The sequence below is a fragment of the Rhinolophus sinicus genome, linkage group LG04 (assembly GCF_036562045.2).
Source record: "Rhinolophus sinicus isolate RSC01 linkage group LG04, ASM3656204v1, whole genome shotgun sequence".
NCBI lineage: Eukaryota > Metazoa > Chordata > Mammalia > Chiroptera > Rhinolophidae > Rhinolophus > Rhinolophus sinicus.
Window position 1 is genome coordinate 89594419 of NC_133754.1, and position 22451 is coordinate 89616869.

Sequence of the window (22451 nt, forward strand, 5' to 3'; positions counted from 1 at the left end):
AGTAGAATTCTATTGCCTATATATTTTAAATTATTTATATATACTTACAGTTTTAAAATATATACATTATATAAAATACTGTCATCTATATATCATATGTATGCATATAAATATATATGCAAACACATTTGCATATGCAAAGAACATATCCAGGAGGATATGGGAAGTATGACTGGAAGGGACATCCTTTTCTATGCAATTTGATTTTTTCTGTGTGATTTGACTTTTTTTTTTACAATATGCTTTTATCTTATGGCTAAAAATGAAATAAAACCTAACTTAAGACATAGTGTCAACTTTTTATTTTATTTTATTAGACTCACAGAATCAAGTAATATCAGAATTGGAAGGGACCTAAAAGAACATCAAAACTAACTCATTGTATGAATGTGTTCCCTTTAAAAATCCCTGAAATGCAGTTTTCCAGCTTTTCCTTTGATTCCTCTATTCTGAGAATTCACAACCTCCTGGAGCCTAAGTGCTTGTGGTTCTGGCAGAAAGATCCCTGGAACCAAGTCATCTAACATAGTCAGAGGAATGACTTCAAGGGCACTGGCCACCACATGAGTAAGAAGGAAGTACGAATGGAGAACTGTACCAACTACTGCAGAATACCAACGAACAAGGGTACTTCCATGACAGATGGGAAACTTCTTGAGAAGGGCACGAGCAGGCTTCAACCCAGAAACTGTGTGGCAACAAGAAGCAACAGCAGTATTGGCTTTATCAGCTTCAATTCTCTCTCCACATTAGGTTAAAAACAGGACTGATCTGTGTGGTCTAAGACTCCAGAGTCCTTTGTACATTTGAAGGGATGTGGGGATAGTAATGGGCTTCAAAGGGGAGATATTGGACTTCATGGTTTGAGGGCATAGAGGAGCTCAAACAATTTTTACAAATAAAATGTGGCCATCTTTTTTATTCCAAAAATGTGGCGGTCTTAATGGGCATAATGACATACAATATATCATGTTATCCAGGGCAATATGGTTGAGCATAATTTGAGACGGAATTTGAAACATAAAGATAATTTTATCTCAAAGCATAGTGTGGCCCAAGGAGAAACTAAATTGAATTAACATTCTTATTCATTTCAGCAGTTTCTGGGACTCCACCTGAGATATTTATAAAAGGCCCTGAGGGGCTTAACTGCATGAATCATCAATATTAGGTGGACAAACGGGACAATAATTTGGATTTTAAAAGTGGCTGCATGAAGGTGAAAACTGGACTTTTCTGATATACTGTTATACTCCTAAGGAAGTCAGTACTCCATATTCGTATTGACTGATCTATAGCTATTGAACGCATTGGAATACAGAGAAGCCAAGTATTCTATCCTGTCAAAATTCAAGACTTCCTTTCTGTCTCAAAGCCCACTCCACAAAGGAGGGAGAGTTTCAATATGGGTCAAGACCAAAGACACAATTAGACCACAGTGTTAAAAGACACAGCTTTCACTGAAAGGATCAAAGAGGTTACATAATAGTCTGTCATCTGAGTAGTGAGCTCTCTCATGTTTTGCTTTTTAGATGTGTGTATTTCCTCCTGTATGCTGCTTTGCTCATAGTGCTAGTTTGGTAAAATTGGCCCAAAGGGTTTCTCTTTCTTAGAAAGTAACTCGACTGTCAGTCTCCCCAGTTCCCACTGCCCCCACAATGTTAAGTGGAACCAGAGTGTGGCACAGAGGAGAGGTCCAGTAGGCTGTTAGGCATAGATCTGATCAGACTAACAGAACCCTCACAGCCAACATAATCCAGTCTGGTTCACTACATGTACTACTTAGGAATAAGAAGTAAATTTGCCTGGAATATTCCTTCAGTACATACCACTGACACCTAATAAGGTGACTGTGCCCACAGTTGGTGCTAGAACAAAATTTGGGATCCTGCCCCAATATCTTTCAGATCCAACCAACAAGCATCTGCAAAATTTTATCAGGGTAATTATGTGGGACTAGCAAAGTATTTTGCCTCAAACAGTTCTGTGTTTTTCTTATAAGAATAAGGTTATCATCTTTCTTTATAATGAGGATCTAAGTGATAACATATTCATTTCTCCCAAACCTAGGTCATGCCTGGTAGTAAATTAGGTATGTCAGGAAACACACTTACACTTTTAGGTCACTGAACGACTGGAGTGCTATTTACCTCCAGAGTAAGAATGTACCAAGTGGCCTCCTCATGACACGAAATAGATGCCATGTCTGTTGAAGTACCTAAGTATGACTCAGGTGCCAGAACCAATCTGACTGAAAGAAAAAACATGAAAAATAGATAAGCTAAGTACTACCTTTCGTGGATAGTCATCATTTTACTAGTTTGGACTAAAATCTTTATTAAGGAAAAGGGTTCCTTCCATATAGTCCTAATGAAGCGATCAATCATGTTGCCCTAACCTCTCCCCACAGGGTTGGGAAGGTGGCAGGAAGCAGATTGGCCAATTCAAGTACTTTCTTCTAGCCACCATGATTGGTTCATGAATGGTCATGTGACACACCTAGGTCCAGCCAGGGTTTTACATGCATGTGATAAAGGAACATCACAAAGTTAAATCTTGTTTCACAAACTGTAAGTATGGGAAATTGAAACTGCCAACAGCCATCTTTCCCAGCTACATGAAGGAAGCTCTCTGCAGTAGAGAATCAGGTCAACCAAGAAGAAAGTTTTCAGAGATAGAATTATAGTCTGCATCTTTTTAGCCACTCGATCCAGCCATGCCTGAAATATCAGGTCCATTCCTGGATTTGTCAATTACATGAGAATTTCCTTTGCTGCTTCTTTGACTTGGATTTCTGCCATTTGCCAAAAATAATCCTGAACAATACAACTGCTATTCCTAAAGAAAACAAGGTATTTTTAAAATCTCACCTTGAAGTCAGTATATCCTGATCATGGTTAGAACATCAGATCATCCCCGGCTCTCTGCCTATGACCTTTAATTATTTTAAATATTTTTAGACGGTAATATTTTATGTTTCTAAACATAATGCATACATGCTTCAGAAAACTTATAAAATCCAAAACAAACATAAGGAAAAAATCACCACAGTCTCCTTGCTCCAGATGATTGCTTTGAATGTTTTAATGCATTTCCTTTTAGTTTAGGAACATACATATGTGCTTTTAAAATTTGAGTCATACTCTATTAGTGATCTTTTTATCCTGCTCTTCGTAACAACTTGAGTAATTTTCCACATAATGAAACAGTCTTCAAGTGTATGATTCATAAAAGCTTCACGGTATTTCATTTGCTCTCTCTCTTCCTTGAAATACTTTCCTCCTTTGACTTCCAGGACACCACACTCTCTGCTTTTTCTTCTTCCTCACCACCACTGCCTGTGTCTCCTTTGCTGGTTCTTTCGCATCTACCTCGCCTCTAAATGTTAAGTACTTCCTGGATCCAGTCCTTGGACTGCTTCTTGCTCTTCTCAGATACTTGGGAAATCTCATCCTATCTCATGGCTTTCAATACCATCTACACACTGACAATATCCTAATTTGTACCTGTAGCCTGGACCTCTCCATTCTACTCCAGACCCTTATACTCAGCTGCCTTATAGACACAGTTATTCGTTTGTCACAAGAAAACTCAAGTTCAACAGCCCAAAATTGATATGATATTCATCCAAAACTTGCTCCTTCTGAAGCCCTCCCCTCTTGAGTTAAGGGCAATTCCATCTTTCCAGTTGTTCAGATCTAAAATCTCAGAGTCATCCATGTCACCTCTCTCACAAGGCACATCCTGTTCTTATCCATCAGCAAGTTCTATTGGTTCTACTTTCAAAAAGCACACAGAGTCTGACCACTTCTCACAAACCCATTGCCACTACCCTCGTCCAAGTCACCGTCATCTATCACCTGAAATTTATGCTCTGCTTCCATACTACCCCCTACCCACTCCTTATCCCATCTGTTCTCAATAAAGCAGCCAGCGTGAGCTATTTAATACACGTCAGAGCATGACATATTAATACTTCTAATCAAATCATCAAATGGCTTCTCATGTGACTTAGAGTAAATGCCATATCTTTCCTCTGGTCTGTGTGACACCATCCACAGTCTGGATTCCCCCACCCCCACTCATGCTGCTCCAGCTACACTGACTTCCTTATTGTTTCTCAAACACCCCAGTTACGCCCACACCTCAAGGCCTTTGCATATGGAGAGAAACTTGCTGTCTTCTCTATCTAGAACAGTCTTTCCCCATCCCACTATATCTACATGGATCATTATACCTCTCCTACCTCAAGTCATTGATCAAACACTACCTTTCCATGCAGCCTTCCCTGACCACCTAATCTTACAAATCCTCTCCCCACGCTTTATTTTTCTTCACAACCTGTATCACTTGTATACCCCATAATTTATTCCTTCCACCTCACACTTTCGTAACTCTTCCCCTCATCACCATCATGTTACTCTTATACATTTTAACACTTTCAGTGAAACTGCCTATTTTCAAAGTCAACAGCAAACGCATGTTGCCAAATCCAAAGGACTTTTCTGTACCTTCATCTTAATAGACATTTCATTATTAGTAGACTTTTTCAGTTAGCCTCTTTCTTGAAACGCTTTCTTCTGTTGGATTCTGTGACATTAGACTCTTCTAGTTGTCTTACTACTTCTCAAAGGGATTTTTTTTTTTTATTGAGTGCTCCACCTCTTTCAAACCTTTTAAATTTAGAGTATAAGTGTTGGCATATTTGGCCCAGGTCCTCTGTTCTTGTCTATTATACCCTTTGCTTTTTAAAGTACCATGAATTGGTAGAATAATGTCTCCCAAAAAACGCCCAAGCCTTAATCCTCCAAAACTGCTTACAGTTTTAGAGGATTAAGTATGACTTTGCAGATGTGACTGATGTGAAGGGTCTGACATGGAGATTGGCCTGGATTTTCTAGGTAGGCCCAATCTATTCTCATGAGTTCTTAAAAGTGGAGAAATTTTCCCACAGAGAGATGACAGCAGAAGAAGGACTCAACTTGTACTTTCTGGATTTGAAAATAGAGAAAGGGCCCACAAGCCAAGGAATACAGATGGCCTCTAGGAGCTGGGAAGTAAAATTAGGTCTAAGCCCCCCTAGACTCTCCAAGAACATAGTTCTGCCAACACTTTGGTCTTAGCCTAGTGTGAGCCATGTTAGATTTCTAACACACAAATCTGTAGGATAATAAATTTGTGTTGTTCTAAGCCACTAAATTTATGGTAACTTGTTATGGCTGGAATAGAAAACTAACACATACATCTTTAAATACTACCTACGTACGAGGTCTGTCACTAACTTTTTGCAATGATGTTGCTAAACTTTTTTGATATCAGAGGGATTATTCATTATGAATTTGTACCAAATGGACAGTTAACCAAGTTTACTATTTGGAAGTGCTGAAAAGGCTGTGTGAAAAAGTTAGATGACCTGAACTTTTTGCCAAAAATTCATGGATCTTGCATCACAACAATGCACCAGCTTACATGGTACTGTCCATGAAGGAGATTTTAGCTAGTCAATAAATAACTATATTGGAACACTCTCCCTACTCACCTGATCTGGCCCCAATGACTTCTTTCTTTACCCGAAGATAAAGGAAATACTGAAAGGAAGACATTTTGATGACATTCAGGACATTCCAGAGAAAAAGTTCCAAAATTGCTTTGAAGGGTTGACTAGGTGATGGCATTAGTGCATAACTTCCCAATGAGGAGTACTTAGAAGGTGATTGCAGTGATATTCAGCAATGAGGTATGTAACACTTTTTCTAGGGTGAGTTCATGAACTTAATTGTCAGATCTTGTAGGCTTATGACTGCAAAATATGTATGTGTTGCATTTAGAATAAAATCCAGACTATTTATTGTGGCCCAGAAAACCTTACATGATGTGTGAGCACCTCTCAGGCCTCATTATCCATCTCACTCCCACCAACCCCACCCATGTCAGGTAGTCCTCAGAACCTAGCCCTTCACCCTTGGTCCAGCCTCAGGACCTCCCCACATGCTACTGCTGCTATGAGAGATGTCCCTCTAATCTCATCCTTCTGAGCTCAGCTCTAATGCTACCTCCACAAAAGACCCTCCCTAACTACACTGTATAAAGCTGTCTTCAACCTCAGTCCTCTCTATCACAATAAAACTGCTTTCATAGAACTTAAATGATATGTAAAAATATTTATTTTCTCTCCAAACTAAAATGCAAACCTCACAAAGGATTCTGAACATCATCTGACAGCAACACATCTACCAGCTGCCTGCATCTGAACCCAATGCAGAGGGTGCCAAAAAATGTACGCACATTTTAAGAAAGGAAAATTGTATTAAAATTGTCAATACTCAATATATACCAATAACAAAAGATGAATACAAGTCACGTTTGACTTCTGCAATTACAAGAGGTGCTCAAAGTGGTTACCATCAGCGTCCAGACACTTCTGATTACGGTGAACTACTGCTTGAGCAACATTGACCAAAGTGTCCACCTGTATACACCGTGTTTCCCCGAAAATGAGACCTACCCCGTAAGTAAGCCCCAGTGAAGATCGCCAACCAGATGGACGCATTTAGTATGTTATGACAATGTTCCAGAAGAAGATGACATGACTGTATGTGAATAAATGTAGATTGTTGTACATGAAAAAATAGGACATCCCTTGAAAATATGCCTTAATGTGTCTTTTGGAGCAAAAATTAATATAAAACCCAGTCTTATTTTTGGAGAAATACGGGATAAGTCCCAGTCTTATTTTTGAGGAAACGTGGCATTACTTGGCACCCCCAGTATATTCTGTCTTGTCTCTTGATATAATGGAGGAACACCTCTACTTGTACCCTTGATCACTGCCTTCTCACCAAATCAATGACATCATGCCAACAATTATCTCCTGCTTCTATTGCAGTGTCAATTTCCCCCTTTCTACTGGATCATTCCTAGCAGGAAAAAACATGTTATAGTTTATCTTATCTTGAAAAAACAGAACAAAACACTCTTTGCCTCTTATCATCCTTCAATTACCACTCCATTTCTCTCCTGTGTTATCCTCTCCCAAAATCTTCAAAGTAGTTCTCTGTACTCATTGTCACTTCTTTCTCTCATCCCATTTTTTCTTGTACCTGCTTACTTGGGTTTCTACTTCGACAACTCCACTGGAACAGTTCCAATCAAGACTACTAAAGACTTTCATTCTGACAAATTTGATGGTCATTTGTTAGTTCTCATTATACTCAGCCGATCAGGAGTATTTGACCCAATTGAGCACTCTCTCTCTTCCTTTCACAGTCTTTCTTCACCAAACTTCCATTGTCTGTACTCTTCCTTACTCCCTGGGTGTTCCTTCTCAATCTGGTTGACTGATTCCTCCACACCGTCCTGACCTCAAAATACTGGAGTAACCCAGGGCTCAGACCTCTTCCCTTCTCTGTCTCTAAATACCATCAACATGCCATTGACCACTAAGTTTATACCTCTTTCCTAAACCCTACACACATGCTTCCTACCTCCAACTATTTCTTAAGTAAGATAATGAAGCCAGGAACCTTGTCTATCTTCACGGTTATACCCAGCAACTAAAAAGAGTGCTTGGCATAGCACTCAATACTTATCTTTTAAATTTATGAATACTGTTAAACTAAACACCACTGTGAGATAACTGAAAAGATAGATGACAGTCATTAGCTCATTTCAAGTAGTTGCTTCTTTTGACACAAACCAATGGCATAACAAAAGGCACATCAAGACTTGTTTTCCAAGCATGCAGCGGTCAGGTGGTCTGGGTTATTTCAGATCTGAGAATTGGAATATCCAAAGACAGTGATGGATTACATATCATTCAGGAAATCTTCTGTGAAAATTTGTTCTCATAAGATTTAGACAGCAGAAATCTCAGGGACACAGTCTTAAGAAAAAACTTGGTGTAAAAGAATTATATCTTGCCAATTCAGAGCAAAACTAGATACAATTAATTGAGTGGAGGTTATGTTGGCACTGTCCTGAAAAGTTAAGAAGTCTAAAAGAAAAGACAAAATAAGAATCTAGTCTATATTTCTTTGAACAAGAAATCAGTCAATCAATCAACAACTGATACCCCAAAAGTCCAGGCCATTTCATAGTTTCTCAGACTGTAATCCATATAAAAACAGTTTACTCACAGCAACATGAATGAATCTCACAGAGAGCAAAAGCAGCCAGACAAAAAATGAGTATATACTAGTATTTCCATTTAAGTGAAAGTCAACTTTCAGAAGTGATGGAAATGATGCCTATCTTTTGCATAGCTTGGATTCAGATCTTTTTTTTTTTTTTTTTTTTTAGTTTCAGGTGTACAAAACAATGTAATAATTAGATGTTTATCATTTATATATCCCCCACAAAGTGCTAACCCCTCCCCCAATCTACTATCCCTCTGACATCACATACAGCCATTACATTTCCACTGTCTCTATTCTTAATGCTGTACTCCACTTCTTGTAATGATATATATATATATATATATATATATATATATATATATATATATATATATATCTATATCTATATCTATATCTATATCTATATCTATATCTATATCTATATCTATATCTATATCTATATCTATATCTATATCTATATCTATATATAGTGCAGTGATGAGGCATCTACATCATCCCTGAGGTGGTCTCTCTAATAAGACAAGTGTCCATCAGATACCCTACAAAATCTTTACAACATTATTGATTACATTCCCCAAATTGACTTCTGTATTTCCGTGGCAATCCTGTGGTTACCGATAGTGCTTTCTAATCACTTCACCTTCCCCTTTATCCCCTCTCCCCCCATCTAGCAACCCTCAGTTTTTCCTCTATGTCTCTGAGACTGTTTCTGATTAGTTTGCTCATTTATTCTTTTCTTTAGATTCCACATATTAGTGAGATCATATGGTATTTGTCTTTTCTCTGTCTGATTTATTTCACTTAGTGTAATGTTCTCTAGGTCCATTCATATTGTTGAAAATGGTAAGATTTCATTCTTTATGGCTGTGTAATACTCCACTGTATAAATGTACCACAGTTTCTTAATCCAGTCATCTACCGATGGGCATTTCAGTTGTTTCCATGTCTTGGCTATTGTGTATAGTGCTGCAATAAGCATAGGGGTGCATAAGTTTTTTTGAATTAGGGTTTTGGATTTCTCTGGATAGATACCTAAGAGTGGAATTGCTGGATCATAAGGTCGTTCCATTTTCAGATTTTTGAGATACCTCCATACTGTTTTCCATAGTGGCTGCACCAATCTGCAATCCCACCAACAGTGCACAAGGGTTCCCTTTTCTCCACATCCTCGCCAGTACTTGATGTTTGTTAATTTATTGATGATAGCTATTTTGACTGGGGTGAGGTGGTATCTCATTGTGGTTTTTATTTGCATTTCTCTAATGATTAGTGAAGTTGAGCATTAATGGTGGCTATCTTGATTTTGGTGATGGTTATACAGGTGTATATTTTTCAAAACTTGAACTATACACTAACAATCTTTATATTTTTCAATTGAGTTATATTTTATTAAACAAATAAGTGTCTTGCAATGAGTATTCTGGGGGAGGCAGGAGAGTGGGAAAGATAAATATAAACAAATTTCTTCACTGCAGGATCTCTCCCAGCCTTTAATATGCTAACGTGCACTATAGATAGCTCTAAGAGGAGGCTGTAGGATGCAGTATGTTCCAGTTTCAGTTGTTCAAGAAACTTTTTTTCCGTCACAGATAGTAACATCCATAAGGTACCAATTGTGCAGAAACCAATAACTTTAGCCTGGAAAAAATTCAAGCAAAAGCTGTGAATACCATTGAAGCCATTAAAAAAAAAAAAGTCAATATCTAATTTTAAGCAATTGTTTTCTAGTTAATCACTCAGAATAAACTGGTTGCAGAATATACCCCTATAGAAGATCCATTAAGTACTAGAGCAATTCTGCCCAAAATAATACATTTCATTTTGGAGTTGCTGACTTAAAATTCCTCTGGCAGTAATTAGATACTAAAGCCAGTTGTCTTCTGAAGAACTACCAGTTTAGGACAGGCAGCATTCATCAACATGGACATTACCTATCTTTCTGTTCTTTGTAAGATATGCAACTCATACAGAGGTGGCATCAAGGCATTAAAACATAAGTTTAAAAATATAGGTCTTAGGATGTGTTCCACAGGAAGCTGACTCAGGGTCATGTTTGGGAGATTTATTGGGGAGATCTCCAGATCAGTATCTGTAGAAAACTAGGGAAGCAGGACTAGGCAGAACAAACAGTTTAACTGGGATGCTGTCACAACAAAGGCCTCAGAAGATCCCATGGGGAGTTCTGGAACCTCGGGTGGCCCTCCAGCCCTAAGGCAAGGAGGCCAGGCTCTTATATCCTCACAACAGACCAACTGTTGTATGCTGGCTGGCCTAGGGAAGAGGCGTGACTATGGGCAAGGTGACCTCCTTAGCTGAAGATAATTTTCACAGGGAGAATCAGCTGAGAGCCATCAGCCACCAACACTTGCAGCTAAGGCGAGAATGGGCGCCTTGGTTCTGATGGAGATGCTGAGCTGCACACCACCACGTCCACTGCCACAGCCAACATGTACCCCTTTCACCAATCTCAAAAGGGGTGCCTGACTTGCAAGAAACTATTCTTACCAAATCTAAATCACATGCTATTGATAGACAAGCTCTGGTTCAGTATCGGTAGCCAAGAGCCTAGATTTTGCCCATATTGCTTTGACCATAACAAATATTCATAAAACTGTAATAAAAATGGAAAATAATATTAGATGTTTACTGACAAAGTTATTTCACGATATAAACCATATACTAAGCAACTCATTAACTAGCTTTGTCGTGACTAGAAACCTCGCTGTTCCTCATGGAGAATAATGACCTGAGAATATCAGATTTCTCTAAGGAGAACTATAACACAGCAATCTGTAAAAAAACATAACATCAAAAAGCTCTGGAGTAACTTTCCAAGACTGGAGTTTTCTTTTTTTTTTTTTTTTAATCACATTTCCCTTTGCTTTCTTTAATAAAATTAAATTAGTATCCCACTGGACAAAGTAACGAAAGAGGAGGTTGAGGTTCAAGATTTCTCACTGATTCTCCTTTTTAAAACTATGCTAACAATCAATGCATTTATTCCTTTAAAACACGTCTACTGAGGACTTCTCATTAGGAGATGCCATGCTTGGTTTTGAAGGTATAGAGATGCATAAGAAGTTCACTATCTAATAAAGACAGATATGTATATAGGTAATTATAAATCATCCATCCATTCATTCATTCAACAAATATATCAAAACACCAATTATGTGCCCAACTATGAACAAGATAAACATAGTCTTTGTCTTTATGGGGTTTACATGCAATGTGAGGAGCGTTAAAATAGAAGACTGCAGAAGGTGCTATAGTGTTTGTCCACACAGCGAAGGAGAGCTGCAGAAAGCTTAGTAACAATAAGCTTGGCAACAATAATGATAATAACAATTCATCTTTACCGAGTGCTTAAACTGTGCCAGTCACATGTGTACATTTATTTAACTCTCAAATCAATCCTGAGGTAGGTATTATTGTTGTTTCCTATTTGCAAATGAGGAAACTAAAGCACAGAGAGATTAGCTTCATCAAGGTCACACAGGTGGTTAGGTGGCAGGAGTGGGACTCACAGAGGACATAACTTTGGAACTGAGCCTTGAAAACTGAGTAGGCGTTTGCCAGATGGACAGAAAATGGGAGGTGGTGAGAGCATTCCATACACAGGGAACTGCAAGTACAGATCCTTAAAAATCATTAGAAACCTGCAAGTTTATCTATATGTAGGCTGCTTGTGGGACTATAACAAGTGTCCAGGCCTAAGAAGTGGGAGCAGTGGGGGATGGGCAAAGATAGGCATCATGTGCCCCACAAGGGAGAGCCTCAGCAATGTAGGCACAAACTGATGGGAGTGACTTTTGGTCTCTAATAATGTCAGCTAGAATATTAATAAGACTGAAAATGGCTAAGAGTAAGAGCATCCTACAAGCCAGACATTGGCTAATATTTACACGCATTGTCTCATTTTAGCTTCACCACAGTCTTATGAGGGAGGTACTACGATTATCCCATTTTACAAGAAAGAATACTTGAGCCTTCAAGGAGGCAACTAGATTGTCCAGGATTCTACTGCATATGAGTTTACAGAGCTGGGATTCAAGACTAAGGAATTATGACCCTGAAATCTGTGCTTCCAGCTTCCTGCTCTAAGGTACATGGTGATCACCACCACCCTTCTCCTAGGAGGGGGGATGCAGAGGGGCGGGAGGATGGCAGAATGGCAGTGAAGGGGACGCTCATGCTCCAACCCAGGCAACACATGATGTAGCCTTTAACCAAAGAAGGGTGAGCTGTGGGCTGGAGGAGAGGCTACTTGAGAAACATGTATGCAGAGGTGACACTGGAGACTAAGTAAGATCTGGCACTGAGAATGAAGGAAGAGACGGAGGTAGGCCACTTGTCTGAAGAGATGGTGATCCTGTTAACTGAGATTGGTTGGAGGGAAGCACTGAGAGGTGGGCAGGGCAATGGGTACATGAAAGAAGATGCTGAGGTCAAGATTGCCTGAGCTGCTGAAGGAAGCTGGATATCTCGGTCTGAAGCTGAGGGAAATAATCTGCTAAGAAGGTACAGATTTGGCCCCAAACATGTTGAAGGCATGAGAATAGCTGATTTTGTCTAGGGAGTATGTAAAGGGTAAGAAGAGAAGATAATGATGGACAGAAATTTAGAAAAACCCAACTATTCAGGAAAAAATCTATTTTCTCATCTATAAAAATAAGGAGCTATGGATGTGTGTGTACACATCCATCCACACACATATCTGCCTTGTTTAGAAACTGAGAAGGGGCTTTCTTACAAGGAAAGCAGGCTCTCCAATGTTATCTCTAAACAACCAACTTACTCTCTTCTACATGTGAGGTTTTGAATTACTTCTACATGGTGTATTTCTGTTGAAGAAAATAAGCTATTTGAACAGTATATGTATGTAATAATAAATTGAAATAGTACTAATAGTTTCATAGTTATTGGCCAAGATCTGCTTGACCACTGAGTGCTCAAGCTGCCAACGTCAGTAATCCCACTTCAGGCATAAGAATGTGGGCTTTGAATGGAAGCGCCTCGTTTACAGAGGGCACTCTCCCAGGATATACCATTCTCTAGCCTTATTTTCATGCTCTCTCTTCACCCTAATAAATATCCCAGTGCAGCTTACCTGCCTTAGGAATCTGTACAAAATGTGAATTCTCCAGTTTCTCTCTTTTAAAAACAAAGAGAAACTTCCCAGCGTTAACGTGTAGCAAAAAGAAAAAACACACCAGCCTATTCGATCCACCCTGCTGGCTGTTGCTACCTTGCAGTTTATGACACACAGATAGAGGGAGGTCTGACGATGTGAATGAGACAGCCTGAGAGCTAGCTAGTCCATTCCCGTGGAAACCACGCGACCCTCGGTGCAGGCTGCTCTTCCTACTTGGCTGTGCGATTTCTTTTGTGTGACTTTGAGAGGGGCTTGTGAATGATTCTAAATGTGTGCCTCGCTGAGGCAAGCCGCCCAGGGAGGGAGTGACCCAGCTGAGCGGGGGCAGAGAACGCCAAGGCGGGCTTCGCAGCACTGGAACTGGCTTGACCCTTACATGCAGTTTTTGAAGTCAGCAAAACAGAAATCAAATTACTATCATATTATGCTGGTGGAAGCTCAAGGAGAAGGGACTCTATACCAGCTTATTTATTATGAGAGATGCAACGAGTTGCAGAACAGCAGTGTGTCTGATGTGAGGACCCTGAAGACAAATGTAAGTTCTCATCTTCTCATGCTATATTTTATTGCTGTGTAATTTTCTTTCTGGCTTGAAATCATGCTTGGCCAAAATGTAATCATTTCACAAGGAGAATTTCTAGTGTGGAAAGTTGTTAATCTTTGCTTAAGACTTTTTTTTGTCCCCTTTTATTAACTAAGCAACATAATACAAGCTGAAATTCCCGGCAGCAGCTGTGGCAGTTCAGCCTAAGACTGAGAATTATAACCCAAAGTACATCCAATTACTCTGGGATTAACACTGAATGTATTTTTAATTGACTTTCTTAATGTAGAAGGCATACAGCCCTGCTGTTTTGGATTGCATGTCGTTTTAATACAGCTGTGGCTAAGCTAGTGTGATCAGCATAACCAACAGAATGAGACAGAGCTAAACGAGATTCCTGGTAGTTACAAAACTTTTCTGTTTTTGGCCAGGATCACATTTTTCTCCCCAAATGCTCAAAACTCTGAAACCTCTATGCTAAAAGTTCATTCTGCCTTTTTGACCTTGCTTTGGAACAAAAAAAAAAAATGAAACCAAGCAGAAGACTCTACTAAAATTGTGAAGGAAGGAAATATAAAGAGCCACTGCAGTTCTTCAACTACTGTTGTAATAATGGGAGGAAAACAGCCAACCAAAGGAACCCAGCAGGTACACCAGCTTCAGTGTGACGGAGTGTGGGGACATAAAGATGGATGGTGAGCAGAGCCTATTAACTTGTTAGTTTTTCTACACTTCATCTGTTACAAGTTCTGGCTGAGAAATGGATATTCTGTGTGAAGAAAATACTTCTTTGAGCTCAAGTACGAACTCCTTAATGCAACTAAATGATAACACAAGGCTCTACAATAACGACTTTAACTCTGGAGAAGATAACACTTCGGATGCATTTAACTGGACAGTCGACTCAGAAAATCGAACCAACCTTTCCTGTGAGGGCTGCCTCTCACCACCATGCTTCTCCTTACTTCATCTCCAGGAAAAGAACTGGTCTGCTTTGTTGACAGCTGTAGTGATTATCCTAACCATTGCTGGGAACATACTCGTCATCATGGCAGTGTCCCTAGAGAAAAAGCTGCAGAACGCCACCAACTATTTCCTGATGTCACTTGCCATAGCCGATATGCTGCTGGGTTTCCTTGTCATGCCTGTGTCCATGTTAACCATCCTATATGGTGAGTGGCATTAGTTTCCCAACTATACCCACTGACGATAAAGAGCATGTGCATGTTATTAGCAGATGAGCCGGGGCTCACGAGACCAAGTAAACACAAGGCTTTGCTGATAGACAAGGGTCTACCATGTAACTCTAGTTACTTAAACTTTACTCTTAAAATGAGGTTTCACATATATAAAAACAGGCAACCTATTATCTGTGGTCACTGGTGAGTTTTGTGCTTTGAAACAGGTACCTTTTATGTAGCAATGATTATAAATGTCCCAATACAGTCATAAAGCAATAACTTAACTGTCATTCTGAATCCAGTTTATTTTCACTCCTTTATATTCACAAATATTACAGCCTTCAGGACAGAACACTTTTATCTCTGTCACACAGTTTTCAGCACTTCTAATGGAGTAGTAAAACCTTCCCAATTATCTTGGAGCATTTGCAGAGAGACCATTAATGGTGCAAGTGGGTTTAATGTTAAAATATGCAGAGTCCCCATTAGAATAAATGAATTACTCCAGTTTTAATTGTTCCCTGCCCAGAGAAGCAAATTTGGAAGTGGGCCTTTGAATTATACCCTCTACTCTTTAAAAATTCATATGCATAAAATCCTCCAGACTGGTATGGAGGAGGGTGGAAAACAAATGGGAAGAAATTAATCTTGCTTTCTTCTCAACAGAGTTTGAAAGAGTCAATCCTCTCAGCAAGTCAGCAAACACTGGGGCGGTTTTAGCTGGGAGCAGAATGTGATATTCTTTCCAAATTATGAGTAATACGGCCAGATTTCTCCAGAGAGAGACAGAGAGAGAAAGACAGAGAAAGAGAGAGAGAGAGAGAGAGAGAGAGAGAGAGAGAGAGAGAGAGAATATGACTATTGAGACTGCTGACACAGACACATCAGCAATAACCCAGAGCTAGAAACAGGTTAGGAGCACGGTCATTAAAAGAGGATTTTCTGGCCAAGACTTAGAGGCTAAAACAATAATCAATCCCGCCCTGAGGAGTGGGAAGGAGGGAGGTGAGCAATGGGGAACAGGTGCCAGTTTGCACAGAGTCCATAATGCTCATTGCAAAACCAGCCCGTCCCCACACCCCCACACTTGACCACTCAAATGTCACACCCAGATGATTTCATTAAATTGGCCTGTCATTTCCCAGACATTCTGGAGAGGTCCTCGCTTCCTAAATCCCTACCCTGCTCAAATGCAAACTCCAGAGGTGGGGGATGACTTTCACAGTGCAGGTCTGGAAACTAAAACCGCGTAGAGAGGCTAGGGAAGACTCCGAGCGGCAGGTGTCGGGGCAGGCATCCGCCGCTGGGTTAGGAAGCTCGGACTGCCCGGGCGCCTCAGGCGCCGGGTACAAACGCACCCCCTGGCGGCGGCTGGCCGCTTGCGCGAAGCCGGTTCCTGACCTGAGTGAGCCCCTCCCTGGACTGGTCCTCCCAGACTCCGCAGGGTGAGGAAATGCCCCCTCCTTATCCCCACTGCGGAAACCCAGACTAAGGCCTGCGGCTGCCTCCTTCCAAAAAAAACGCCTCTAAGAGCCAACATCAGTTCCGACCAGGCAGAGCATGGCTTCCGCCCAGGCGCTGCTAAGGAAAAGGCTCTAGTTTTAGCACAAGCTCTTTGCAAACGGTAAGAGTGAAAGGCACTAAGTTAGGCTTGTATCCTGCAACCTTTTTACTTTCTTAAATATTAATGGTAGCATTTTGGTAGAGTATATTTGCAAATGGAGAGTTTGTTCAGCTTTATGGGTCTGGAATATTGTGAAGAAAGGTGGTCTTTATAATTTTCCTTCTCACATGCACACAGGTCTAACACCATTGCTTATACTGCTATCAAAACTAATTCAAGTTTATATAACCATTTGATCCCCTCAAAAGAAAAACAAAAACAGGACACTTTGCTTATGTCCATAAGGCATGTCCCACCTTCCTAATATAGCAAGTGACCTCTTTCAGGGGTTCTCCCAGTGGAATCGCCTGGAGAGCTTCAAAACATTCACTGTGGGAGACCCACTTCCGCCCACCCTCCTGGCCATCAGGACTTCTACAAAGCTCTCCAGATGATTCTAATGTGGAAGCCAGGAAGTGAGAACCACTACCCTAAACAGCAGTTGCCAAAGTGGGGTCCCAGCAGCATTAGCACCGCCTGGGAACTTGTTTGAAATGCAAATTCTCCTGCCCCACTGCAGATTGACAGAATCAGAACCCCATAGGCGCAGTCCACCAGCCCCATTTTAAGAAGCATCCAGGAAGATTCTGCTGCTCACTAAATATGACAACCCCCGCACCGAAACAATTCTCAGAACAAGAACACCATGCTTTTCCTCACCATTGTCTTCACTTTTCCCCACACAAACCCCAAATTTGAGTTTAACCCCCAAAGCATTATTAGGTAATTATTTTTCACTTTTACAGGTAAAGACATATTCCCAATCTGGATTTTTAATCATTTATACATTCACACCAATAGCATTAATTGAGAGACTACTAAATACCATCACAGGGTAAGACTGAGCAGTTACGGTAATGACTAAGGGATGGGCCTAATAACTCAGGGAACCTACAATGTGTGAGTTATGTGAATAAGTAATAACAGTACACTGTGAGGTGCTTCAGTAGAGGAGCCCAAAATACATCATACCTTATGATCTAAGTAATTAAAAAAAAAAAAGTAGGTTTTATTAGGCAGAACAGAGTGAGAGAAACCCTAAAGAGAACCTGAGTTTAGGCCAACACACTGACATAATCCCAGCCAAAAGAAAATTTCAAACCTGTGTTCATCAGCCAGTGAAATCTTATTGTACTTAACCACAGTTGCTATCAGACTTTTGAATTATTGAAAAATATCTTATATTGCCCTGTGACACCACTGCACCTTTCCCCAGGGTGGAAACTGTTGCATCAGGGTATAATCCACACGCCAGAGGCAGCACAAGGCCACGTACTGACACTAAACTTCTGCGTCGTAGGTTACCGGTGGCCTCTGCCTAGCAAGCTCTGCGCAGTCTGGATTTACTTGGACGTGCTCTTCTCCACGGCCTCCATCATGCACCTCTGTGCCATCTCACTGGACCGCTATGTTGCCATCCAGAACCCCATCCATCACAGCCGTTTCAACTCCAGAACGAAGGCATTTCTGAAAATAATTGCTGTTTGGACCATATCAGTAGGTAAGTGGGAACAATATTTCAGGGTCCCATTTGAAATGACAGTTCATGCCTTCCAAGGAGAGTTGCTCTCTTTTGTTGCACTGAAACCTGAAATCCTGAATCTATTGTTTAGCTTATTGCAAGATATGTTACAATATAGTAATTATCAGATTTGCTTTAGGGAAAAAAAATACATTCATGTCACTGGCTGACAACATAAATTTGTAGTGCTTTGCACAGGCAAGAATGCATACACCAATAGAGTCAAAATCAGCAATAACTGTGCCGTAGGCACCTCCAAAAACATTTCCCCCATTTACACTTTCAAATTCACTACTCTGAATCTTGAGTTTCCCAGAGACTTCAATGTTTACAGTCACTGGACTTGTGGTCAGTATAAGAATACAGAGCCCTGTACTGGAGAATGCAAAACTTCTGGGAGCTAGAGAAGGTACCAGGCCCTATCACTCAGAGGGAGAAGGTGAGGACAGAGGAAAGTGTCAGGACTTGCTCATGGAGCAAGGCATTGTAGGCCACCCAGCGCCTCTGCAGCTCTTGCTCCGTTCATGACACCACACACCAGAGGATTTTAACCTGCTTTGCTTAAGTTGATTACATTCATTCACCTGTAGCCTGTATTGATCTTCTGTCACACACCTAAGAGTCAGGAAAGCCCAGGTAATGGAAGCAAAAGGGGCAGCTTCCAGGCAGCTAAGTCAATTGCGCTTGTCACCTCAGAAGGTTCAGTCTGTAACCAAAAATTCCCTGGGATTTGTTTTAAAGTTGCACAGCTTTGTAGGCAGAAACACTGCACCTGCTTATCGCCACATGGGTGTCAGTATCTCCTACCCTGAGAGACTACGGGATTTGATGAAAGGCTTGACATTGAGTGAGTCTACCCACAGCTTTGTAATAAAAATGCAAATTAGTAATAGCAAATACAATATAATATTTTGGGTTTCAGTTCCTATTGTTTGCCTTGCTGCTTAAGATGTAATCTGCAGAATCGGTAGCTCCGTTCTATAGGTGAGGAAATTGGGGTTTAGAAAGGGAAGTGACCTGTGCAAGACCCACCTTAGTACAGCAAAAGACTTTGATTATGATGGGAACACTCACAAATTACATTTGTGTAATTTTCAACATTTTGAAAAATCTTATCTGTTTTCCATTTTAAACTTCACATTACAGTCTGAGAGAGACAAAAGATCTTGTTGTACTTATCTGATGGGTGAAGGAAGCAGACAGAGGATTTGTGCCTTGTTGGGTCGCCTCCAATTAGCAGAGCTAGTACTCTAAGCTTCCAGCACCAAGCCCTGCTCTTACTTACTTCTGAATGTACCTCCTGTTTTAGGAAACAGTTTTTGCTCCCCCAAATGCTTGTGGTTTCTGGGCCTGTGCAATCTTGGACTCATTCTACCAGGAGCAAGAGAATAAAGGAATAGTGATTCTCAGTCCCGGTTGCATATAAGAACCCCTGCGGAGCGTAACAGGTCCATAGTAGGGCTGGGTGAGCCTAAGGTACAGCGAGGGTTGAGGACCACACGGAGACAGACTGGCAAAGAGAGAGCTGCAATTGGTTTTAGAATTCCCGTTTGATTCTTTTTATAGATTCCAGTTCTCTGAAATAATTTTCCATGTTTTCATCTATTATGTATATGGATATATGAGTTACCCAGGGATTGCTATTTTCTGGAGTCTTTTTCCTCTTGGTTCTGTCAGTTAGTATGCCTGGTCATTTTGTCTTTTTTCAATTGAATACTGAACACTGTAAAAAAAATTGTGGGTACTGTGTTGGTGTTCTCTTTCTTCAGAGAAGAGTCCTTTCGCTTTAGCAGGTAGTTAGAATAGGTCTCCTTAATCTGGTCAGGGACTGAGTTTATTTTAGACTGATTTTGTGAACACTGATCTGTTTTTCAGGTTATCCTTAAGCCCAGGGTATATTCCCTTCACGACCTAAGGTGAAAGCCTGGGGTACGCCCCATTTTGAAGAGCTCAGAACTCCAGTTTTTGTCTCCTCAGCACTGTAAGACTGCTGCTGCTAACTCTTTACTCAGCCTCTCAGTCTGTCCATCTAAAAAAAATGGTGAATGCCTTGAAGTGAAAGGCAGCTCACACTATCACCATACTTACTTGTTCTTCCCTTCACTCCAGAAACTTAACTCCTGGAATCCTGACTGCTTTGTTAGCCCTACTCCCCTGAGACAAAGTTTTGGGACTTGAATCTGCTTTATTTGATACTGCTATTACTATAGCTCCTCCTCTTGGTTTGAATCACTCCAGTGGATCTTTCCTAGTCTCTTCATTTTTAAATATCTTTGTTCCTTTGTTTTTATGTATACTTTCACCAGTAATTTACAGATGGATTTTTTTAAAGCAAAATCTGGCAGTCTTTGCCTTTGATCATGAAATTCAGCCTGTCTGCGTTACTGTGACAATGGACATAAACTGTTTTATTCCTCTCATCTTATTTTAGGTTCACCGTATATTTCTCTTTGTAATAGTTCATCTTTTTTTCCTCCATTTTATATGTGCTGATTTATACAATGTCTTCTTCACTGCCTTCACCACATTCTGGTTAGTTTGACTTTTTACTTGGCTTTTCCATTCCTTTCATGATTATAGTCCTATCCTGAATAGCCATCATTACATTGATTTCTATTAATATATCTAAAATAAATAATAATTCCACTAAGTTGTTTGATTTCCTCCTTCACCATGAGTCCCAATTCATAGGTTTTAGGTTTTTCCATAATTTGAAAATAATCTGGTGGTGCAATTAATCTTTTTAAATTAAAAAAAAAATGCAGAACTCATAAAGAAACATATAGACAGAGCTGACTATCTGAGAAATTGTAAGTTTTATATGGATAAAATCAATATAAGCAAAGTCAAAAGAAATATATTTCAGTGTATATGAATAACAGGGTGATGATTGATCTCCTTAACATACAGAGAACACCTACATTTTGATAAAAAAATGAAAAGACAACAATGCAATAGGGAAATAAAAAAACTATATGAACTGGCAATTCACAGAAACATAACTTGAAAACAGATAATAAAGATTATGAAAAAACATTCAGCCTCTTTAAGTCATGGAAATATAATTTAAAACAATAATGCAATACCATTTTTTACCCATCTGATTGGCAAAATTAAAATGAGTGAAAACACCCAGTGTGGTTTGGGATGTGAGTTGTTTGTTCTTGGACAATCTGGCAAAACTTATTAAAATTTAATCTACCAGTCCCACTTGAGAGAACCTGTTCTACAGAAAAATAAAATTACATGTAAGAATCTTTAATACAGCAATTTGGGGGACTATCAGAAAAGTGGAAAGGTTGAGTTATGGCTGGATATATTGTTTTTATCTAAATTACCGAATGTTTTGCAGCTCTTAAAAATATTGCCTTGAGGGTATTTGATATTCAACTAGAAGAATGTACATGATGCTAAGTGCAAAAATCAAGTTTTGGGGTGGTATGCATGGTCTGAGCCCATTCTGGTAAAATAATAATACTAATAATATATGGAGATAAATATGCATTAGCACTGAGAAACTGTTGAAAGACTTCACAGTTGTCAAGAAAGTGAAATTCGCAAGAATGGCAGGATTTTTTTATTTCCCCTTACATACTTCTGTAGTTGTGTCACAAACATCATGATGATGATGATGATAAAGTATATTGGATGATCAAGAATGAAACAGTTACACCTATATGGTGGGAAAGAAGGCTTCGTGGAGGAGGTGGCTGACCTTCAAAGTTTGCTAGAACACAAGTGGCCTACCTTGGTAACCACATCATAGATTACCCAAGTTTCCTTGCACTAGTTATTTCTGAAATTTGCTCCTACTAATACTGCTACTAGCTTGGTCACTTTACTTTTGTCAAGGCTCCCATTTAATTCTGAGGAAAATCAATATAATTACAAATCAGTTGCGTTTTCTATTTGTGAGCTTTTCTGAGTAAAGCGGTAATGACAGAAAAGACTGAAACATTAAATTAAGAATGATCCCAAGATTCTCTGTGGATTTCATTTTCCCTTCATCAACCCAATTCCTATGATCAGAAGTAACCGTGACTTTACTACAATATATAAAGTGAGCAAACACTTCCTCACGATGATTGCCTTGTTAATGCCATATGAGAAAAGAACATAGAAGCTACTGATTCCCCAACCATCTTTAGCAGGTAAAGCTATAGATCAGATGAAAAAAGTGAAGATGACTATTTTCACATTGTCATATTTTGACAGGCAAGCAAAGACACCAATTTAAATTTTCTTGCACTT

General features: G+C 39.8%; 1 protein-coding gene across 2 annotated transcripts in view; it reads left to right on the top strand.

The window, feature by feature from the left end:
* Nucleotides 1–13205: 13205 nt before the first annotated feature.
* HTR2A (5-hydroxytryptamine receptor 2A) overlaps nucleotides 13206–22451 on the top strand; it is a 67475-nt gene continuing 58229 nt past the window's right edge. Inside the window, exons 1-3 of one of the 2 annotated variants that reach the window (XM_019748071.2) lie at nucleotides 13214–13825; nucleotides 14266–15006; nucleotides 17979–18179. In XM_019748071.2, the coding sequence (XP_019603630.2) occupies nucleotides 14595–15006; nucleotides 17979–18179 (613 nt within the window). In that variant the 5' untranslated portion in view covers nucleotides 13214–13825; nucleotides 14266–14594. Of the gene's footprint in view, nucleotides 13826–14265; nucleotides 15007–17978; nucleotides 18180–22451 lie in introns of both variants that reach the window. The other variant, XM_074329958.1, reaches the window with a different exon arrangement.